This window comes from Sapajus apella, unplaced genomic scaffold (assembly GCF_009761245.1).
Source record: "Sapajus apella isolate SASKATOON/1434 unplaced genomic scaffold, GSC_monkey_1.0 scaffold144, whole genome shotgun sequence".
NCBI lineage: Eukaryota > Metazoa > Chordata > Mammalia > Primates > Cebidae > Sapajus > Sapajus apella.
This window is the reverse complement of record NW_022437084.1, coordinates 1953744-1971392: the sequence shown is the minus strand read 5'-3', so window position 1 is coordinate 1971392 and position 17649 is coordinate 1953744. Positions and strand designations below refer to the sequence as shown.

General features: G+C 55.2%; 3 protein-coding genes across 4 annotated transcripts in view; 2 read left to right on the top strand and 1 right to left on the bottom strand.

The window, feature by feature from the left end:
- Positions 1–8235, top strand: part of LOC116540787 (myosin-binding protein C, fast-type-like) — a 43901-nt gene extending 35666 nt beyond the window's left edge. Inside the window, exons 16-20 of the mRNA XM_032264527.1 lie at positions 428–567; positions 2231–2390; positions 2566–2702; positions 5888–6074; positions 8104–8235. Coding sequence (XP_032120418.1) covers positions 428–567; positions 2231–2390; positions 2566–2702; positions 5888–6074; positions 8104–8114 — 635 coding nt within the window. The 3' untranslated portion in view covers positions 8115–8235. The remainder of the gene's footprint in view (positions 1–427; positions 568–2230; positions 2391–2565; positions 2703–5887; positions 6075–8103) is intronic.
- A 762-nt stretch (positions 8236–8997) lies between these two features.
- FAM71E1 (family with sequence similarity 71 member E1) lies at positions 8998–15468 on the bottom strand. The gene is given in 6 exon segments (XM_032264656.1): positions 8998–9170; positions 9743–10016; positions 13776–13927; positions 13929–13955; positions 14284–14384; positions 15182–15468. Coding segments are annotated over 6 exon segments (873 nt in total). The 5' UTR covers positions 15444–15468; the 3' UTR covers positions 8998–9113.
- A 68-nt stretch (positions 15469–15536) lies between these two features.
- The window catches only part of EMC10 (ER membrane protein complex subunit 10), an 8828-nt gene continuing 6715 nt past the window's right edge, over positions 15537–17649 (top strand). For both annotated transcript variants that reach the window (XM_032264653.1, XM_032264654.1), the window contains exons 1-2: positions 15537–15713; positions 17114–17186. In XM_032264653.1, the coding sequence (XP_032120544.1) occupies positions 15600–15713; positions 17114–17186 (187 nt within the window). In that variant the 5' untranslated portion in view covers positions 15537–15599. The remainder of the gene's footprint in view (positions 15714–17113; positions 17187–17649) is intronic.

Sequence of the window (17649 nt, the reverse complement as noted above, 5' to 3'; positions counted from 1 at the left end):
GATGAGGGGTGGGAGAGGAGGTGAGATATGAGGGGTGGGAGAGGAGGCGAGAGATGAGGGGTGGGAGAGGAGGTGAGATATGAGGGGTGGGAGAGGAGGGGGGAGATGAGGGGTGGGAGAGGAGATGGGGAGATCAGGAGGGGGAGACGAGGTAAGGAGCAAGGCAGTACCAGGGCTTGGAGTAGAAGAGAGATGAAGGGGGGGAAACCCCTGAGAGAGAGATTGGGTGGAGAGAGGAAGTGGGGAGACATGGGGGTGAGGAGGGATGAGGATGGCCCAGGACGGGAGGACATGAAGTGAGACTGGCACGGGGGAGGCCGTAAGGTGGGAACGGGGCATAAGAGGTTAGAATCAGGAGAGGAGGTGGGGTTGTGGAGAGGGAAGAGGAGGGGCTGAGGACTGACTTGTCACACTTTCCTCCTTCCAGAAAAGGCTGGGCCCCCCATAAATGTGATGGTGAAGGAGGTGTGGGGCACGAACGCGCTGGTGGAGTGGCAGGCCCCCAAAGATGATGGGAACAGTGAGATCATGGGGTATTTGGTCCAGAAAGCAGACAAGAAGACCATGGTGAGAGAGCAGAGGGGGTGGCGGGGAAGACGGGGGAGGTGGTCAGAGCAGGTGCAGATGTCCCCATGTCACAGCTGGAAGGGCAGGGAGGGGCGCAGGGACTGGAGGAGAGGCCGGGCTTGGAGGGAAGCCTTTTAGCTGAGACTTGGTGCATGACGGTTTTTCATTTTCTTTTTTCACTGAGGTAAACGTCACATAATGGAATTAGCCATTCGCCACTCTAAAGAGAACAATTCTGCAGCACTTGGACATTTGCAGGGTTGTGGGTGGCCACTGCCTCTACCCCAGCCACTTTCATCCCCCAGAGAAGCCCTGTACCCATGAACGCCACCCCCTGACGTCCCCCAGCCCCTGGCAGCCACCAGTTTGCTTTCTGGTTCCATGGATTTACCGACTCCCAACATTTCCTACACACGGAACCCTAACTATGTGACCTTTGTGTCTGGCTTTGTTAGCTCAGCACAGGTTCGTGCATGCCATCCCATGCAGGATGTGTCTGTGTGGCAAGCCTGTTTTTAGAATTTTTTTATTTTGAGACAGGGTCTTACTCTTGTCACCCAGGCTGGAGTGCAGTGGCTCAATCTCAGCTCACTGCGACCTCTGCCTCTGAGGTCAGGTGATCCCCCCATGCCAGCCTCCCAAGTAGCTGGAAATACAGGCATGCACCACCATGCCCAGCTAATTTTTTTGTATTTTTAATAGAGATGGAGTTTCACCATGTTGGCTAGGATTGTCTTGATCTCTTGACCTTGTGATCTGCCTGCCTCGACTTCCCAAAGTGTTGGGATTACAAGTGTGAGCCGCTGTACCGGGCCTTAATTTTTTTTTTATTTTTGAGACAGGGTCTTGCTCTGTCACCCAGGCTGGCATGCAGTGGCATGATCATAGCCCATTGCAGCTTCAAACTCCCAGGCTCAAGCAATCCTCCTCCCTCAGCCTCCAGAGTAGCTTGGACTATAGGGGCTGGCCGCCAGGCCTGGCTAATTTTTTGATTTTTTTGAAGAGACAGGGTCTCGCCACGTTCCCCATGCTGGTCTCGAACTCCTGGGCTCAAATGAGCCTCCAACCTCAGCCTCCCAAAGAGCTGGGATTACAGGTGTGAGCCACAGTGCCTGACCCAGTCTTAGGGTGGAAAGATGCTTCCTTGTCTGGGCGGACCGTTTCATTCGTCCATCCCAGTGCTGATGGGCGCTGGGTGGGTTCCACCTGTTGGTCACTGTGAGTAGTGCGCCATGAGTGACAAGTTTTTTTTTGTTTTTTTGTTGTGACATAGAGTTTTGCTCTTGTTGCCCAGGCTGGAGTGCAATGGAGTTACCTTGGCTCACCGCAACCTCCGCCTCCTGGGTTCAAGCAATTCTCCTGCCTCATCCTCACGAGTATCTGGGATTACAGTCATGCACCACCACGCCTGGCTAATTTTGTATTTTTAGTAGAGACGAGGTTTCTCCATGTTGGTCAGGCTGGTCTCGAACGCCCAATCTCAGGTGGTCCATCCACCTCGGCCTCTCAAAGTGCTGGGATTACAGGCATGAGCCACCATGCCCGGCGTGACAAGTTTTATAAACAGTGGATGTGCTTTTTTCACGCCTGGCCTTTCTTGCATCTGTCTTGTGTGTGACCCTGTGGCCCTGACCCACCTGGCCCCTCCTTTCTTGCACACTAGGAGTGGTTCAACGTCTATGAACGCAACCGGCACACTAGCTGCACCGTACCCGACCTCATCGTGGGCAACGAATACTATTTCCGAGTTTACACTGAGAACGTCTGTGGGCTCAGTGACGCACCTGGGGTCTCCAAGAACACGGCTCGCATCCTCAAGACAGGTACAGCCAGCCCGCTCCACGGCCCAGACCCACCCCCGCCGCCCTCCTGCCCTCCCCTCCCCACTGGGGTTGACGGCACCTGGTCATGGGGGAGAGGGGAGTGTGGTGTGTTCCCTGGTTGGGGTCAGGGGACCATCTGGATGGGTCGCCTGATGGGTGCATCTTCTCTCCCCAGGAATCACCTTCAAACCCTTTGAGTATAAGGAGCATGACTTCCGGATGCCTCCCAAGTTCCTGACGCCTCTCATAGACCGGGTGATCGTGGCTGGGTACTCGGCGGCTCTCAACTGTGCTGTCAGAGGCCACCCAAAGGTGCTAGGGCAGGGACCCAGATCTGCATGTGTGTTTCCTTGTGGGGAATCTTCCATACAGTGAAGCCCCCACTCTCCATCACGACCTTCTTCTTCCCCAAGTTCTCTGTCTCAAGGGATTTAGACACTTAAAAAAAACTTTTTTTTTTTTTTCTGAGACAGAGTCTCGCTCTGTTGCCCAGGCTGCAATGCAATGGCGCGATCTTGGCTCACTGCAACATCTGCCTCCTGGGTTCAAGCAATTCTCCTGCCTCTGCCTCCCAAGTAGCTCGGACTACAGGCATGAGCCACCACGCCCGGCTAATTTTTTGTGTATTTAGTAGAGACCGGGTTTCACCGTGTTAGCCAGGATGGTCTTGATCTCCTGACCTCGTAATCTGCCAGCCTTGGCCTCCCAAAGAGCTGGGATTACAGGCGTGAGCCACTGCGCCCAGCGTAAAAAAAAACATTTTTAATTGATTCTTTTTTTTGAGACAGGGTCTTGCTCTGTCACCCAGGCTGGAGTGCAGTGGTGTGATCACAGGTTGCTGCAACTTTGACCTCCTGGGCTCAAGCGATCCTCCCACCTCATCCTCCCAAGTAGCTGGGACCAAAGGCATGCACCACCATGCCCAGCTAATTTTATTATTTATAGAGATGGGGGCTTGCTGTGTTGTCCAGGCTGGTCTTGGACTCCTAGGTTCAAGTGATTCTCCCGCTTCGGCCTCCCAAAGTGCTGGGATCACAGGTGTGAGCCACTGTGCCCACACTGGACTTGGGCACTTTTCATCCACTTCCTGTTAAGTCCTCTGACCAGAGCCCAAGTCTCAGACAATCAATCACACCTTGCTTTTGGCTTCCTGCCTTTTTCCTTCTTCTTTTTTTTCTTTTTTCTGAGACAGAGTCTCACTCCGTTGCCCAGGCTGGAGCACACCGGCACCAGCTTGGCTCACTGCAACCTCCATCTCCTGGGTTCACTCGATTCTCCTGCCTCTGCCTCCTAGGTAGCTAGGATTACAGGCATGCGCCACCATGCCTGGGTAATTTTTGTATTTTTGGTAGATACAGGGTTTCACTGACCTCGCGTAATCCACCTGCCTCAGCCTCCCAAAGTGCTGGAATTACAGGGGTGAGGCACTGCTCCTGGCCTCCTGCCTTTTTCTTTGCTCCCCTGCCCCCTTTCCCAACTGCCAGGTAACAGCTTGTCTTGGCAGCTTGAGGAGAGGACCATTAGTCTCTCTTGCTCTGTCCAAGGATAAATTCCAGTCCCGTGGAAAAAGAAAACTTGGGGGCAGGGGCAGCCTAAACCGCCACGCCTCCCCAGGGTCTTCCTATACAGCTGTTTCCCAACTGCTGTTTGGGAATATGGATACTTGCAACCTTGAGCTCATTTAGACCAGGGTTTGGCGAACCACTACCCATGGGTCAAATCCACCCATCACTGGTTTCTCTCAATAAAGTTTTATTGGAACATGGGCCATGCACATTTGTTTATGTTTTGTTTATAGTGCTGCAGACAAAACATAAATAAATGTACATGGCTTGTGTTCCGGGTCCAGAGACGACAGGGCCCAAAAAGCCCAAAATATTTACCATCTGGCCCTTTATAGGAACAGTTTGCCAGCTTCTGGTCTGGGCTGTAGATTCTTTGCTTCAGCCTCCTTAAGGCATACCATGGATTTGTTAGTTCACTATCTCCATCTCTGTATACTTCATTCATGAAGTCCATTCATTCATGTCATTCATTCTGCTCATTTATCCACCTACCAATCCATCCCTTTCCTCCATTCATTCATTCACTCCATTTGCTGATACAGCACTCATTCATTTATGCACTCCATTTATTCTTTCAACAAACATTTTCAGAGGCTTTCAATGACCTGAGAGATTTGAACAAGAAACTTCCTGTATGTTGGGGGAGACTGACATTCACCCAGAGTCACACATATAATAAAATTATAAATGGTTGGGTCAGGCATGGTGGCTCATGCCTGTAATCCCAGCACTTTGGGAGGCCGAAGCAGGCATATCACCTGAGGTCAGGAGTTCGAGACCAGCCTGGCCAACATGATGAAACCTTGTTTCTACTAAAAATACAAAAATTAGCCAGGCATGATGGCGTGTGCTTGTAATCCCAGCTACTCAGGAGGCTGAGGCAGGAGAATCGCTTGAACCCAGGAGATGGAGGTTGCAGTGAGCCGAGATCATGCCACTGCACTCCAGCGTGGGCGACAAAGTGAGACTCCATCCCCCACCCCCCAAAAAGAGCAGGGGCTGGTGGGGCACAGTGGCTCACTCCTGGAATCCCAGCACTTTGGGAAGAGGTTGGCTTGAGGCCAGGAGTTTGAAACCAGCCTGGGCAATATGGCAAAACCCATCTCTATGTTAAAAAAAAAAAAAAAAAAAAAGTAATTGGCTGGGTGTGGCGGCTCATGCCTGTAATCCCAGCACTTTGGGAGGCCAAGGTGGGTGGATCACAAGGTCAGGAGTTCAAGACCAGCCTGGCCAATGTGGTGAAACCCCGTCTCTACTAAAAATGCAAAAATTACCTGGACATGATGGCGCAAGCCTGTAATCCCAGCTACTCAGGAGGCTGAGGCAGGAGAATTGCTTGAACCAGGACCCGGGAGGTGGAGGTTGCAGTGAGCCGAGATTGCACCACTGCACTCCAGCTTGGGCTACAGAGCAAGACTCCACCTAAAAAAAAAATATATGAAGGGAGGCAGAATATAAACACAAGTATTCTTGTTCCAGTCTAGGGGCCATGAGGGGACATGTGAACTGAGACCTAAAGGATTGGTTAAAAAAAAAAAAAAGGAGGGAAGGAAGAGCAGTATGGAAGAGGGAACGGCCAGCGTCAGGCCCTGAGATCTGCGCCTGCGTAGTCTGTTTGAAGGACAGAGGCCGCCTTTTTGGCTGGAGCAGAGGAGTAACGGGGGTCAAAGACTGTGGGGCCCTGGGGCCACTACAAGCAGTGAGCTCTTTGTCCTGACAGCAATGGGAAGACCCCACCATTACCCTGTGAAGTAGGGATTATCAACCTGCTTTTACAGAAGAGGAGACTGAGGGTCAGGGAGAAGTCACTAGTCCAAGGACTCCGGCAAGAGGGTGGCAGAGCCCAGGGCCCAGACCTGCTTCCCGGGCCCCACTGTGGCATTGCCCAGGGGCCCTCTCTAAGTTGGCCTCCTCTCCCTTGACTCTCAACAGCCGAAAGTGGTCTGGATGAAGAATAAGATGGAAATCCGCGAAGATCCCAAGTTCCTGATGACCAACTACCAGGGGGTCCTGACGCTGAACATCCGCCGACCCTCGCCCTTCGACGCTGGGACTTACAGCTGCCGGGCCGTCAACGAGCTGGGCGAGGCGCTGGCTGAGTGCAAGCTGGAGGTCCGAGGTGAGGGCATCGCCGTCCCCCAACACTGGCTGCCCCTTGTTCGGGCCCTGTGCCAGCCTGGCCCGAGGCCCCAGGCTAAGCACTGCTGAGCTCTGGAGACGAGTGAGACCCGCCCTCTAGGGGAGGATTGGGAAGCTGCTGTCCTGAAGGCAGTGCAGGGCATCATAGAAGTTGGGACGAGGAAGCCCCTGACCCAGCTTGGGCAGGAGGAGTCAGATTTTTCCAAGGAGTTGAAGGACAAAGGAGAGGGAGGCTGGGCCGGGCGCGGTGGCTCACGACTGTAATCCTGGCACTTTGGGAGGCCGAGGTGGGTGGATCACAAAGTCAGGAGTTCAAGACTAGCCTGGCCAAGATGGTGAAACCCCGTTTCTACTAAAAGTACAAAAAAATTAGCTGGGCGTGGTAGCACGCACCTGTAATCCCAGCTACCCAGGAGACTGAGGTAGAGAATTGCTTGAACCTGGGAGGTGGAGGTTGCAGTGAGCCAAGATCGCACCACTGCACTCCAGCCTGGGCGACAAAGCGAGACTCCGTCTCAAAAATAAATAAATAAATAAATAAAATAAAAATTAGAAAAGGAGAGGGAGGCTGAGTGAGAATGTCCCCAAGGCCTCCCGTTCGCCTGGGCCCCCGCAGGCAGATGGGTTGACAGAGTTACAGCAAACATGGATAACGCGGATGACCAGGGGCCGTGGGAGCCCCCAGACGCGCCTCCCCTCCATAGCCCATCCCCAGGCTCTGACCCACTAGCCCCTGCCTCTCCCACCCCGTGCCCTGGTGTCCGTCTGACACTCCGGCCCCAGCTCAAGCCGCATTCTCTCCCCCCTGGATTCCATTTCTAGCCGCCTCCCTGTCTCCAGTCTCTCCCTCCTGCCGGCCACCCTGACCCTAGACTGGCCCCAGGGGTCTCTGTCTATCCAGACCTGCTGTGCCCCAGCCCTACCCCCACCCACTGGGGACTCCCCACTGCCCCAGCACCCCTCTGCCTGGTGCTCTTGGTGCTGTATCTGCCCCGGCGCCCACCCGCCCCAGGTCTTCCCACATGACGTCCCAGCCACACTGGCCTGTTGGCAGTTACACTGGCCAGGCTTTCCCGTCACAGGGACTTTGCACATGCTCTTCCCTCTTCCTGGAACATGCTTCCCCCCTCCTTCACCCTGCACTCCGGCCTGTCAGACACCTGCCAGTCCAGTCTCAGCGAGGAGGCCACTAGCTGTCCCTCAGAGCAGGATGACATCAATGTGGACTTCTAGAGTCCCTCCCGGATGCTGACTTCTGACCACTCAGACTTCCTTGGCTCTGAGGATGGCCCAGCAGACAGAATGCCTAGGGACCCTTAACAAAGGCTCAGAGAGGACAGCGTCTAGCCAAGCACGGTGGCTCATACACCGTGGGATTACAGGCTCATACCTGTAATCCCAGCACATTGGAGGCCAAGGCAGGCTGGTTGCTTGAGCCCAGGAGTTGGAGACCAGCCTGGGCAACATGGCGAGACCTTGTCTCTACTGAAAATACAAAAAAAACTAGCTGGGCGTGGTGGCGTGTGCCTGTCAACCCAGCTACCTGGTGGGGAGGAGGCTGAGGCAGGAGGATCACTTGAACCGGGCAGGTTGAGGCTGCAGTGAGCTGAGATCTTGCCACTGCACTCCGACCTGGTGCAACAGAGTGAGACTCTGTCTCAAAAACGAAACAAAAACACCCAGATCACTGCCTTTCCAAGCCAGCCCAGTGTCTGATATTCTGCTGTCTCCCTGATCAATGGTTGAATAGGCTCAGAAAAATCCCAGCCTTGAGATTCCAGCATGCAGCCAGCAGCTCAGAACGTCCCTATCTGGGGTCCGGAATAGCAGTAATCAGGGGCACTGTGACGATGGGTGGTCCGGCCACAGTGGCCGGGGATGGGGCGGGACGGTGACCGTCATCCTGGACGTCACATGGACGCAGCAGCTGAAGGGGCCTGGGGTGGGCCTGGGGCTTCAGATGGAGGTGCGCCCGGCCCTGCCTCACCTGCTTTCTGCTTTTCCCGCAGTGCCGCAGTGAGACCTGTACCTATCCCCTACCTGCCAAGACAGTCTGTGGCGGAGTCCTGACCCCAATCCCCAGCCTTCCGGGACTGTGTTCCTTGTGGAGTTTTCGCTAAGAACAAAACAGTGTTGCTGACCCAGGAGTGTCTGTCCTTCTTCACTCTGTAGCCGCGTCTCCCTCCTGCAGGGGGTTGGTCACCCCGGGTTTGGCGATGGGAGCAGCCGAGGTGACACAAGCCACGGTGAGGTGGCCTCTTGGAAGAGCTACTTTAGTGAGGCAGCCACGTCGTCACAGCAACCACAGAGCGTGAAAGGTGAACCCAAGCTGGGCGTGGTGGCTCGAGCGTGTAATCCCAGCACTTTGGGAGGCCGAGGCGGGCAGATCACGAGGTCAGGAGTTTGCGACCGACCTGGCCAATATGGTGAAACCCTGTCTCTACTAAAAAATAAAAAAATGAGTCTGGCACGGTGGCAGGCGCCTGTAGTCCCAGCTACTCAGGAGGCTGAGGCAGGAGAACTGCTGGAACCCGGGAGGCAGAGGTTGCAGTGAGCCAAGGTGGTGTCACTGCACCCCAGCCTGGGGACAGGGCAAGACTCTGTCTCAAAAAAAAAAAGGTGAACCCAAGCCCACGTGCAGGCCGGCCCCAGAGACACTGCTGGGAGGGAGGGAGGGCACAGGCTGGGTGGCAGTGACGGTGGCAGAGAGTCAAAGACGCACCCAGGCCACACCCAGAAGGCCTCTCTATGGAGGCAGCTGTGGTGGCGTGGTGGCCTCTAGGCCTCAGCAGTGGCCCAAAGAGCCAGAGGTGGCGAACCAATGAGGGAGGCGGCCGAGCTGGACACACTCCTGTGAGGCCGCCGTGCTGACCTGGTGACGATGGTGGGATCTCTCGTGGCCCGCTTGTTGGTTCTCAAGGAGCGGATCTTTATTAACTTGAATATCTCATCTGCCCGGTCCTGAGGCCATGTCCTTCGATCTCTGGCCCTTCGGTGACCTTGAAGGATGTTGGGAGACTCAGAGGCCCCAGAGTTCAGAGGTCTGGGGCTCAAGTCTGGCTTCTGGGGCTTGGAGCTGGGGGGAGAGAGTTCATTTCAGAGGCTTTGGCCTGCAGTTAGGGAGTGGGGGGTGGGGAGGGACCCTGCACTGACTGGAGTGGCAGAGGGAGCCAGACGTCTCAAGAGGGACACAGATTCCAGCACCCCCAGCTTCTAAAACTGGCATCACCCCCTACCCTACCTTGACCTCCAAGGCCCTACAGAGAACTGGACATTGGGCCTGGCTGACCCCACTCCTTCAGGACTCAGGGTGTCCCTCTCCAGGCCCCACTGTGGTATTTCACAGGCAGAGGTGTGGGTGGCTGTGTGTGTTCCCAAGTAGGACACGACAGCCCCTCGATTAGGGGCGCCAAGGCCCTGTAGAGCCTGCTGGCTTCTACCCACAGACCCCGTAACCCTGGGTCACCTCCACCTCCAGACCCAGCAGTCCAGGCCCCAGCCCCTCCTCCCTCAGACCCAGAAGTCCAGACCCCCAGCCCTTCCTCCCTCAGACCCGGGAGTCCGGACCCCAGTCCCTCCTCCCTCAGACCCGGGAGTCCTCAGACACCTCCTGTCTGCGGCCCCACCACGCTTCTCCTCTCCCCTCACCTCCTCCCACTCCAGCTGGGCCTCCTCTTCATCCTCATTGCCCTCCCCATCTTCATCCTGCAGCTCCTGGTACTCCTGTGTGAAGGGCACGGCAGGAGCTGACTGGAAGCGCAGGCGGTAGAGCAGCCGCACCCACTGGCCGAACTCTCGGTCTCGGGTCTCGGGTGGGGCTTGCAGCTGTAAGTAGAAGGCTCGGTGGTTGCTCAGCTTGACCTTGAGCTGCCGGCGGCTTTCATTGTGGACGAAGAGCTGGACAAACTGCAAAGGGAAGAGCCTGGGTGGGAGGAAGGGGCCGCCTCAGGTTCTGACCCCGTCGGGTCCTCTGGCACCGTCGGGGTCAGGGGTCCCCACCTCGCCACCCCTCCCTCTGGCCCAGGAATCCTTTTCCACTTCCATCGCCTCTTGAATTTGAGTCCATTTCCATCTTTCTTCCAGCCACACGTCTCCTTTTTGTCTCCCACTAGTCCTCTCCCCTAAACTCCAGACTCCAATATGCAACTGCCTCCTTGAAATTGCCACCTGGGGCCGGGCGCGGTGGCTCAGGCCTGTACTCCCGGCACTTTAGGAGACCGAGGAAGGCAGATCACCTGAGGTCAGGAGTTCGAGACCAGCCTGGCCAACACGGCGGACTCTCTCTACTAAATATGCAAAAAAATTAGCCAGGCATGATAGCGGGCGCCTATAATCCCAGCTACTCGGGAGGCTGAGGCAGGAAAATTGCTTGAATCTGGGAGGTGGAGGTTGCAGTGAGCCGAGATTGCACCACTGCACTCCAGCCTGGGCGACAGAGCGAGACTCTCCTCCTGGCTCAACCTCCTGGGCTCAAGCAATCCTCTTGCCTCAGCCTCCAGAGCAGCTGGGACTATAGGTGTCCCACTGCACCTGGCTGATTTTTCCATTTTTATATAGTAGAGATGGGGTTTCACCATGTTGGCCAGGCTGGTCTCCAACTCTTGGGCTCAAGTGATCCTCTCGTCTCGGCCTCTCAAAGTGCTGGAATTAGAGGCATGAGTCACCTCACTTTGCCTGCCACCTTTAAAATGCATCCAGGATCCAAAAACTTTTCACTCCCTCCTCTGCCACCTCTGGGTCCAGCCACCTGCCTCAGCCCTCAGCCCCTCCAGTCAGTTCCCCATGAGTCCACCAGAGGGCGCAGGCCAACAACTTGGGCAGCTCAGGTCCCTCTGTTCGGGTCCCTCTGCTCAGAGCCCTCCAGTGGCTCAGCGGGACAGGCGTGAAAACAAAGTCCTCACCGTGGTCCACAGGCTTGCAGAGCCCCTGGTTCCTTCTCTGCCCTCACCTCCTGCACCTCCAGCCACACTGGCCTCCCTGCTGTTCCACGAACACCCCAGGGTAAGTCCAACCCCAAGACCTTTGCACAGACGGTTCCCTCCACCTGAAAAGCTTTTCCTCCGGCCACGACTCACCCCCTTCATCTCCCTCTGTCTTTCTCAGGAGGCATGTTCTCAGGGAGTTCTCCCCTGGCCTATTTCTTTATTTTATTCTTTGACATAAGAGTCTTGCTCTGTCGCTCAGGCTGGAATACAGTAGTTTAATCTCAGCTCACTGCAAACTCCGCCTCCCGGGTTCAATTGATTCTCCTGTCTCAGCCTCCTGAATAGCTGGGATTACAGGCACCCCCCACCATGCCTGGCTAATTTTTGTATTTTTACTGGAGATGGGGTTTCACCATGTTGGCCAGGCTGGTCTGGAACTTCTGACCTCAAGTGATCCGCCTACCTTGGCCTCCCAAAGTGCTGGGATTGCAGGCACGAGCCACCGCACCAGGTCACCCCTGGCCTATTTCAACCGCATCCACCCTGTGAGACTCACCCATAGTCCTTCCCTGTCTGATGTAGCCCCACAGGCCTTGCCCATCTGACAAATGGCCACCTGTTCCTTCTGCCTGCCTGGTAGAGTGGGAGCTCCTGGAGGGCAGGGATTTGGCTTGTTTTGTCCAGTGGTGTTTCCCTGGTGCCCACAGCTAACACGTGCCAGGTGCTGTGGGTGCTTGTTGAGTATCTGGGTAAATCGATTGCTCAGGCCCCCAGCCTGTTTCAAGGTCCAACAGGGCAGAGCAGGAAAGAGTGGGGATCTTGGCCCAGGTCACACACAGCTGGGATTGGAGTCCAGGTCCAGTGTTCTCAGCCACAACACTGGGTAGCCAGGTGGCCTCTCTGGTCCAGCAGTATCACTGCCAGGAATGGATCACACAGACACCCTCACACCTGTGCAGACACATACGCATGGATGTCCCCTGCCACACTGCCTGTAACCGACATGCCGGACAAAACCTCAGCGTCCCTCAGTGGGGGGCTTGACCATTGTCCCCCAAATAGAAGAATAACAGCTGACATTATAGGGCGCTAACTCTGACCCAGGTACTATTATATTTACTCAGTTTCTCCCCCTCCCCCCGACAAACCTAGAGGATGTGCTCTCCTCTTATGCTCATCAACCACATGAGAAAACTGAGGCACAGGCAGGTAGGGGAAGCTTGGCCAAAGCCAGTGATGAACTGAAGCCAGGATTTGAACCCAAGTCGTCTAAGGGCAGACATTAGTTTAAGGATGTTGCCTATCACCTTAACACCGGGAGGCTGGACACAACTTGGTGTCTAAGACAGGGGAGCTTGTGCAATCATCCATGGGAGTCCAATCGCGCGGGCTGGGCGCAGTGTGTCACACCTGTAATTCCAGCACTTTGGGAGGCTGAAGTGGGCAGATCATGAGGTCAGGAGTTCAAGACCAGCCTGGCCAGCATGGTGAAACCCTGTCTCTACTAAAAATAGAAAATTGGGGTGGGGAGGTGGAGGGCACCTGTAATCCCAGTTACTCGGGAGGCTGAGGCAGGAGAATCGCTTGAACCTGGGAGGTGGAAGTTGCAGTGAACCAAGATCGTGCCACTGCACACTAGTTTGGGGGACAGAGTGAGACTGTCTCAAAAGAAAAAAAAAGTGAAAGCCACTGGCAGACTGTTTCTGTGGATACATTATAAGCACGTAAGCATTTCATTGTTTACAGCTGGAGTGGGGCAGGAGCCTCTGGTGAGAGAAAGGAACAGCTGGTGCTGTCTGCTTTGTGCTTGTTTTCTCCTATGTTTGCATTACTGTTTTTCTTTTCTTTTCTCCTGTCTCTCCCTTCTCTCTTTTCTTTTTTGAAACAAAATCTCACCCACTCTGTCACCCAGGCTGGAGCGCAGTAGCGCGAACAAAGAAATCTTAACTGGCTGTGATTAATTAGTTGTCACACCACTGCACTGGGACCCGCAGTGAGGTGTTTTTTTTTTTTTTTTTTTTTTTTTTTTTTTTAAGACAGTCTCTCACCCAGGCTGGAGTGCAACCTCCACCTCCCAAGTTCAAGCGATTCTCCTGCCTCAGCCTCCCAAATAGCTGGGATTACAGGCACCCGCCACTACGCCAGGCTAATCTTTGTATTTCTGGTAGAGACAGAGTTTCACCATGTTGACCAGGCTGGTCTCGAACGCCTGGCCTCAAGTGATCTGCCCGCCTTGGCCTCCCAAAGTCCTGGGATTACAGGCGTGAGCAGTGTGGAGTGAGGCACAGGTGGGTTCAAGAACCGCGAGCTCATGATAAACTTGGCGTTCCAATCTCTGCCCACTCTGGAGCCACAGTGGGACCCTGGGCAACTGGCTCCCAGCTCTCTGAGCCTCAGTTTAGCTCTTTGGAGGATGGGGCTAAGAGACCATGTGAGGATATGAGGTCAGAGGTGAGATCACATGCACGGCCCAGGGGCATCTGGCATGAGCAGGCGCTGCGGACATGGTCATTCTCCTGAGCCCCGCTGGGGCGTGGCTGAGGACTGTCCTCTTCAGGTCTGTCTAGTCCCTGATTTCTGGCCCCTGGAGGATTCCTCTGTCCTTGTTCTCCCAGGTAGATGGCAGCTCAGGGAGGGCTGGTAGCACCCCTGGGTCCTGGCCCTGGGGGTGGTCTGGATGAGGGGAGGTGCTGCTGGGGACTCAGGTGCCTGGAGCTGAGGGAGGAGGGGGTCTCGGCTGAGGTGGGGGCAGTCACCCGAAGAGTTGCAGGTGTCCATTCTCCTTGGCAGGGCCGGCCAGCAGCAAGAGGTCTGGGAGCTCCAGGGCTGGACTGGAGGCTGCCAACCCCATGGTGACCTTGTTGGCAACTTCTCCCAACCGAGTCACCTGGGGTCAGAGGTCAGAGGTTAGGGGCAGGATGGATGTGGAGGTGGAACTGGGGAGGGATCAGAGGTTAGGAATCCTGATAGGGGAAAAGGTCATGAACCAGGTGAGTTGAAAATCAGGCTGGGGGCCAGATGTCTTAGAATTAAAGGTCAAGAATCATAGGGGTGGGAAGTCAGGGAAACTGAGGCAAGGGAGTTAAAGGCTAGGGTTCACAGAGAATCTAAAGAGCTAGAGGTATGGGGCACCAGAAGTCACATGGAATTGGAAGTCGGGAATCCCACGAGATGGACGTTATGTGGGGACAGGGGCTTTCCAAGTGAGGAGGAGGTCGCGGGGCAGGCCAAAGCTCGGGCTGAGGGGGTTCTGGGGCTCCCCACCTGCACAAAGTTACTCTCAAAGATGGGGAAGTCCCGCAACTGGTCAAACTCGCCGCTCAGGAGGTGGCGCTGGAGCTGTCTGGGGTGGCCTGTGGGAGAGGCTGGAACCAGGAGGCATTCCAGGGGGTTGATGTCTGGGGGTCGATACTGGGAGGCTGTGCCTGGCTTCCCAGCTGGGGAGGGTCCAGCACAGCCCCGCACAGAGGACGGGGTATCAGATGCCCCCCCCAATTTTTATGATACTTTCATTTCTAGGGTACATGTGCGGAACGTGCAGGTTTGTTACATAGTTACATACGTGCCATGGTAGTCTGCTGCATCCATCACCCCATCATCTACATTAACTATTTCTCCTAATGCTATCCCTCCCCTAGCCCCCCAACCCCGCAACAGTCCCCATTGTGTGATGTTCCCCTCCCTGTGCCATGTGTTCTCATTGTTCGGCTCCCACTTATGAGTGAGAACATGCGGTGTTTGGTTTTTTGTTCTTGTGTCAGTTTGCTGAGAATGATGGTTTCCAGCTTCATCCATGTCCCGGCAAAGGAAATGAACTCATCCTTTTTTATGGCTGCATAGTATTCCATGGTGTATATATGCCACATTTTCTTTATGTAGTCTATCATTGATGGACATTTGGGTTGATTCCAAGTCTTTGCTATTGTGAACAGTGACACAATAAACATGTGTCTTTATAACAGAATGATTTATAATCCTTTGATATATACCCAGTAACGGGATTGCTGGGTCAAATGGTATTTCTATTTCTAGGTCCTTGAGGAATCGCCACACTGTCTTCCACAATGGTTGAACTAATTTACACTCCCCAAATTGCCAGCCCCATCCCTTACTTGGTTCCCTCACCAGGTCCAACCCCTCCAGGTCTGGCTCCCGCTCTCACCTGCCATCCCACCTAGTTCCGCCTCGCCAGCTCCACCAAGGGCGGGCTTAGGCCCTCGCTCCCTCCTCATCGCAATGTCCCCGCACCTTGACGGGAGCGGAGGGAGGAGCCGAGGGAGAAAGCGAGGGGGTGGGGCTACAGGTACTGTGACGCCACTAAGCGGAGTGGGTTTGATGACGTCACATAGAAGTGGACTCCTGGGGTTGTGATGACGTCACTGGAGGGGCGGCTCCTGGACCTCAGGATAAAGAGGCGGTCTCATCCTGGTGTCGTCGAGCCCCAGGTGCGGACGGGCGCTAGTGCGCAGGCGCCGGAGCCTAGCGCAAGCGCACGGGCGTCAGGATGAGACCTGTTTCTCCCGGCGTGCTCCGCGGCTCTTGGCTCGCATCCGTCCCTTGGCGGGTGGGAAGGAGCTGAAATGGCGGCGGCCAGTGCTGGGGCGACCCGGCTACTCCTGCTCTTGCTGATGGCGGTAGCAGCGCCCAGTCGTGCCCGGGGTAGCGGCTGCCGGGCCGGGGCCGGTGCGCGGGTGGTGAGTGCTCGTTATTTCTGTATAGCCGGCGCGGCCTACGGACGTCTCGGGTCTTGGGGTCTTTAGGTGGGTTACAGAGGGAAGGAGGCTGCGCAGGGCCAGTAAGGAAGAGGTGGGAGAGCCCTGGAAACAGGTTCAGTCACGCACACCCAGGAGGGTCCTCGGCAGTGCACCAGGTTGCAGCAACTGTGACGGAAAACTAGAGCACCTGTCGCAAGGCTCTAGCTCTGGAATATGTATGAGGGGGCGGGGCGGGTGTGGTGGAATCTTGGCCAGTCAGAAGTCGGGGCGGTTAAAATGAAACAGGCCGGCCGGGCGCGGTGGCTCAAGCCTGTAATCCCAGCACTTTGGGAGGCTGAGGCGGGTGGATCACGAGGTCAAGAGATCGAGACCATCCTGGTCAACATGGTGAAACCCCGTCTCTACTAAAAATACAAACAATTAGCTGGGCATGGTGGCACATGCCTGTAATCCCAGCTACTCGGGAGGCTGAGGCAGGAGAATTGCCTGAACCGGGGAGGCGGAGGTTGCGATGAGCCGAGATCGCGCCATTGCACTCCAGCCTGGGTGAAAAAAGCAAAAAACCCCGTCTCAAAAAAAAAAAAAAAAAAAAAAGAAACAGGCCTGGGGAACTCAGGGGCTGTGGCTCATCTGTTATCCCAGCGCTTAGGGAGGCCAAGGCGGGAGGATCGCTCGAGGTCAGGAGTTCGAGACCAGCCTGCTCAACATGGTGAAACACCGTATCTGCTAAAAATACAAAAGTTAGCTGGGTGTGGTGGCAGGTGTCTGTAATCCCGGCTACTCGGGAGGCTGAGGCAGGAGATTGGCGTGAACCCTAAAGGCAGAGGTTGCAGTGAGCTGCGATCACCACCTGGGTGGCAGAGCGAGACGCTGTCTCAGAAAAAGAAAATAAGGCATGGGAAGGGCGCTCTTGAGGAATTGGAGAGGAGTTTTGCCTCCTGAATATGCGTGAATATGCAAGTTTAGAGATTGGAGAAAAGGAAAGCATGAATCTTGAATGTGCTTAGTAGGGACTGAACTCAGGCTGGATCTTGGCTATTGGGGCTGTCAGGTGATAATGAGGTCTTAGCATGAAAAGGAAGCCTTGGGAGAGGGTGTCCTTTAACTCACGAGTATTTGTGGTGCAGTGCTTGGAAGTGACCTTGGGATAGTTGCTTTGGCAATGAGGTTAGGCATGTTTATAGGTCGGGTTTTCTAGGGGTCAGGGGGTCAAGATTATGAATATTCATGAAGTGGGTGTTTCCTAGTGAAATAGAGGCAAGCCGCAATGATAAGGCTCCACCCTCAGCCCACCAGTCAATCTGTGCTTGGCTCTGTGGGTGACTGCCATGCTGAGGGCTTGGGTGGTTCTCACTTGGGGCCTTCTGTGTCTTCTGCAGGCTGGGGTGGAAGGCCGAGAGGGCGAGGCCTGCGGTACGGTGGGGCTGCTGCTGGAGCACTCATTTGAGATTGGTGAGTCAGGCAACGTCCTCTCCTAGACGTTTAACGTTGGTGCCCTGAGAAGTCAAGAGTTGGCGTCCGGGCGCCTCCCATCTCTTACATTCACTCAGGTCCATTTACTAACAGCTTTGCCCCAGGCTGGGGAGAAGGGGGACATGTAAGAAGAGAAACACTGGGCCGGGCGCGGTGGCTCAAGCCTGTAATCCCAGCACTTTGGGAGGCCGAGGCGGGTGGATCACGAGGTCAAGAGATTGAGACCATCCTGGTCAACATGGTGAAACCCCGTCTCTACTAAAAATACAAAAAATTAGCTGGGCATGGTGGTGCGTGCCTGTAATCCCAGCTACTCAGGAGGCTGAGGCAGGAGAATTGCCTGAACCCAGGAGGCGGAGGTTGCGGTGAGCCGAGATCGCGCCATTGCACTCCAGCCTGGGTAACAAGGGCGAAACTCCGTCTCAAAAAAAAAAAAAAAAAA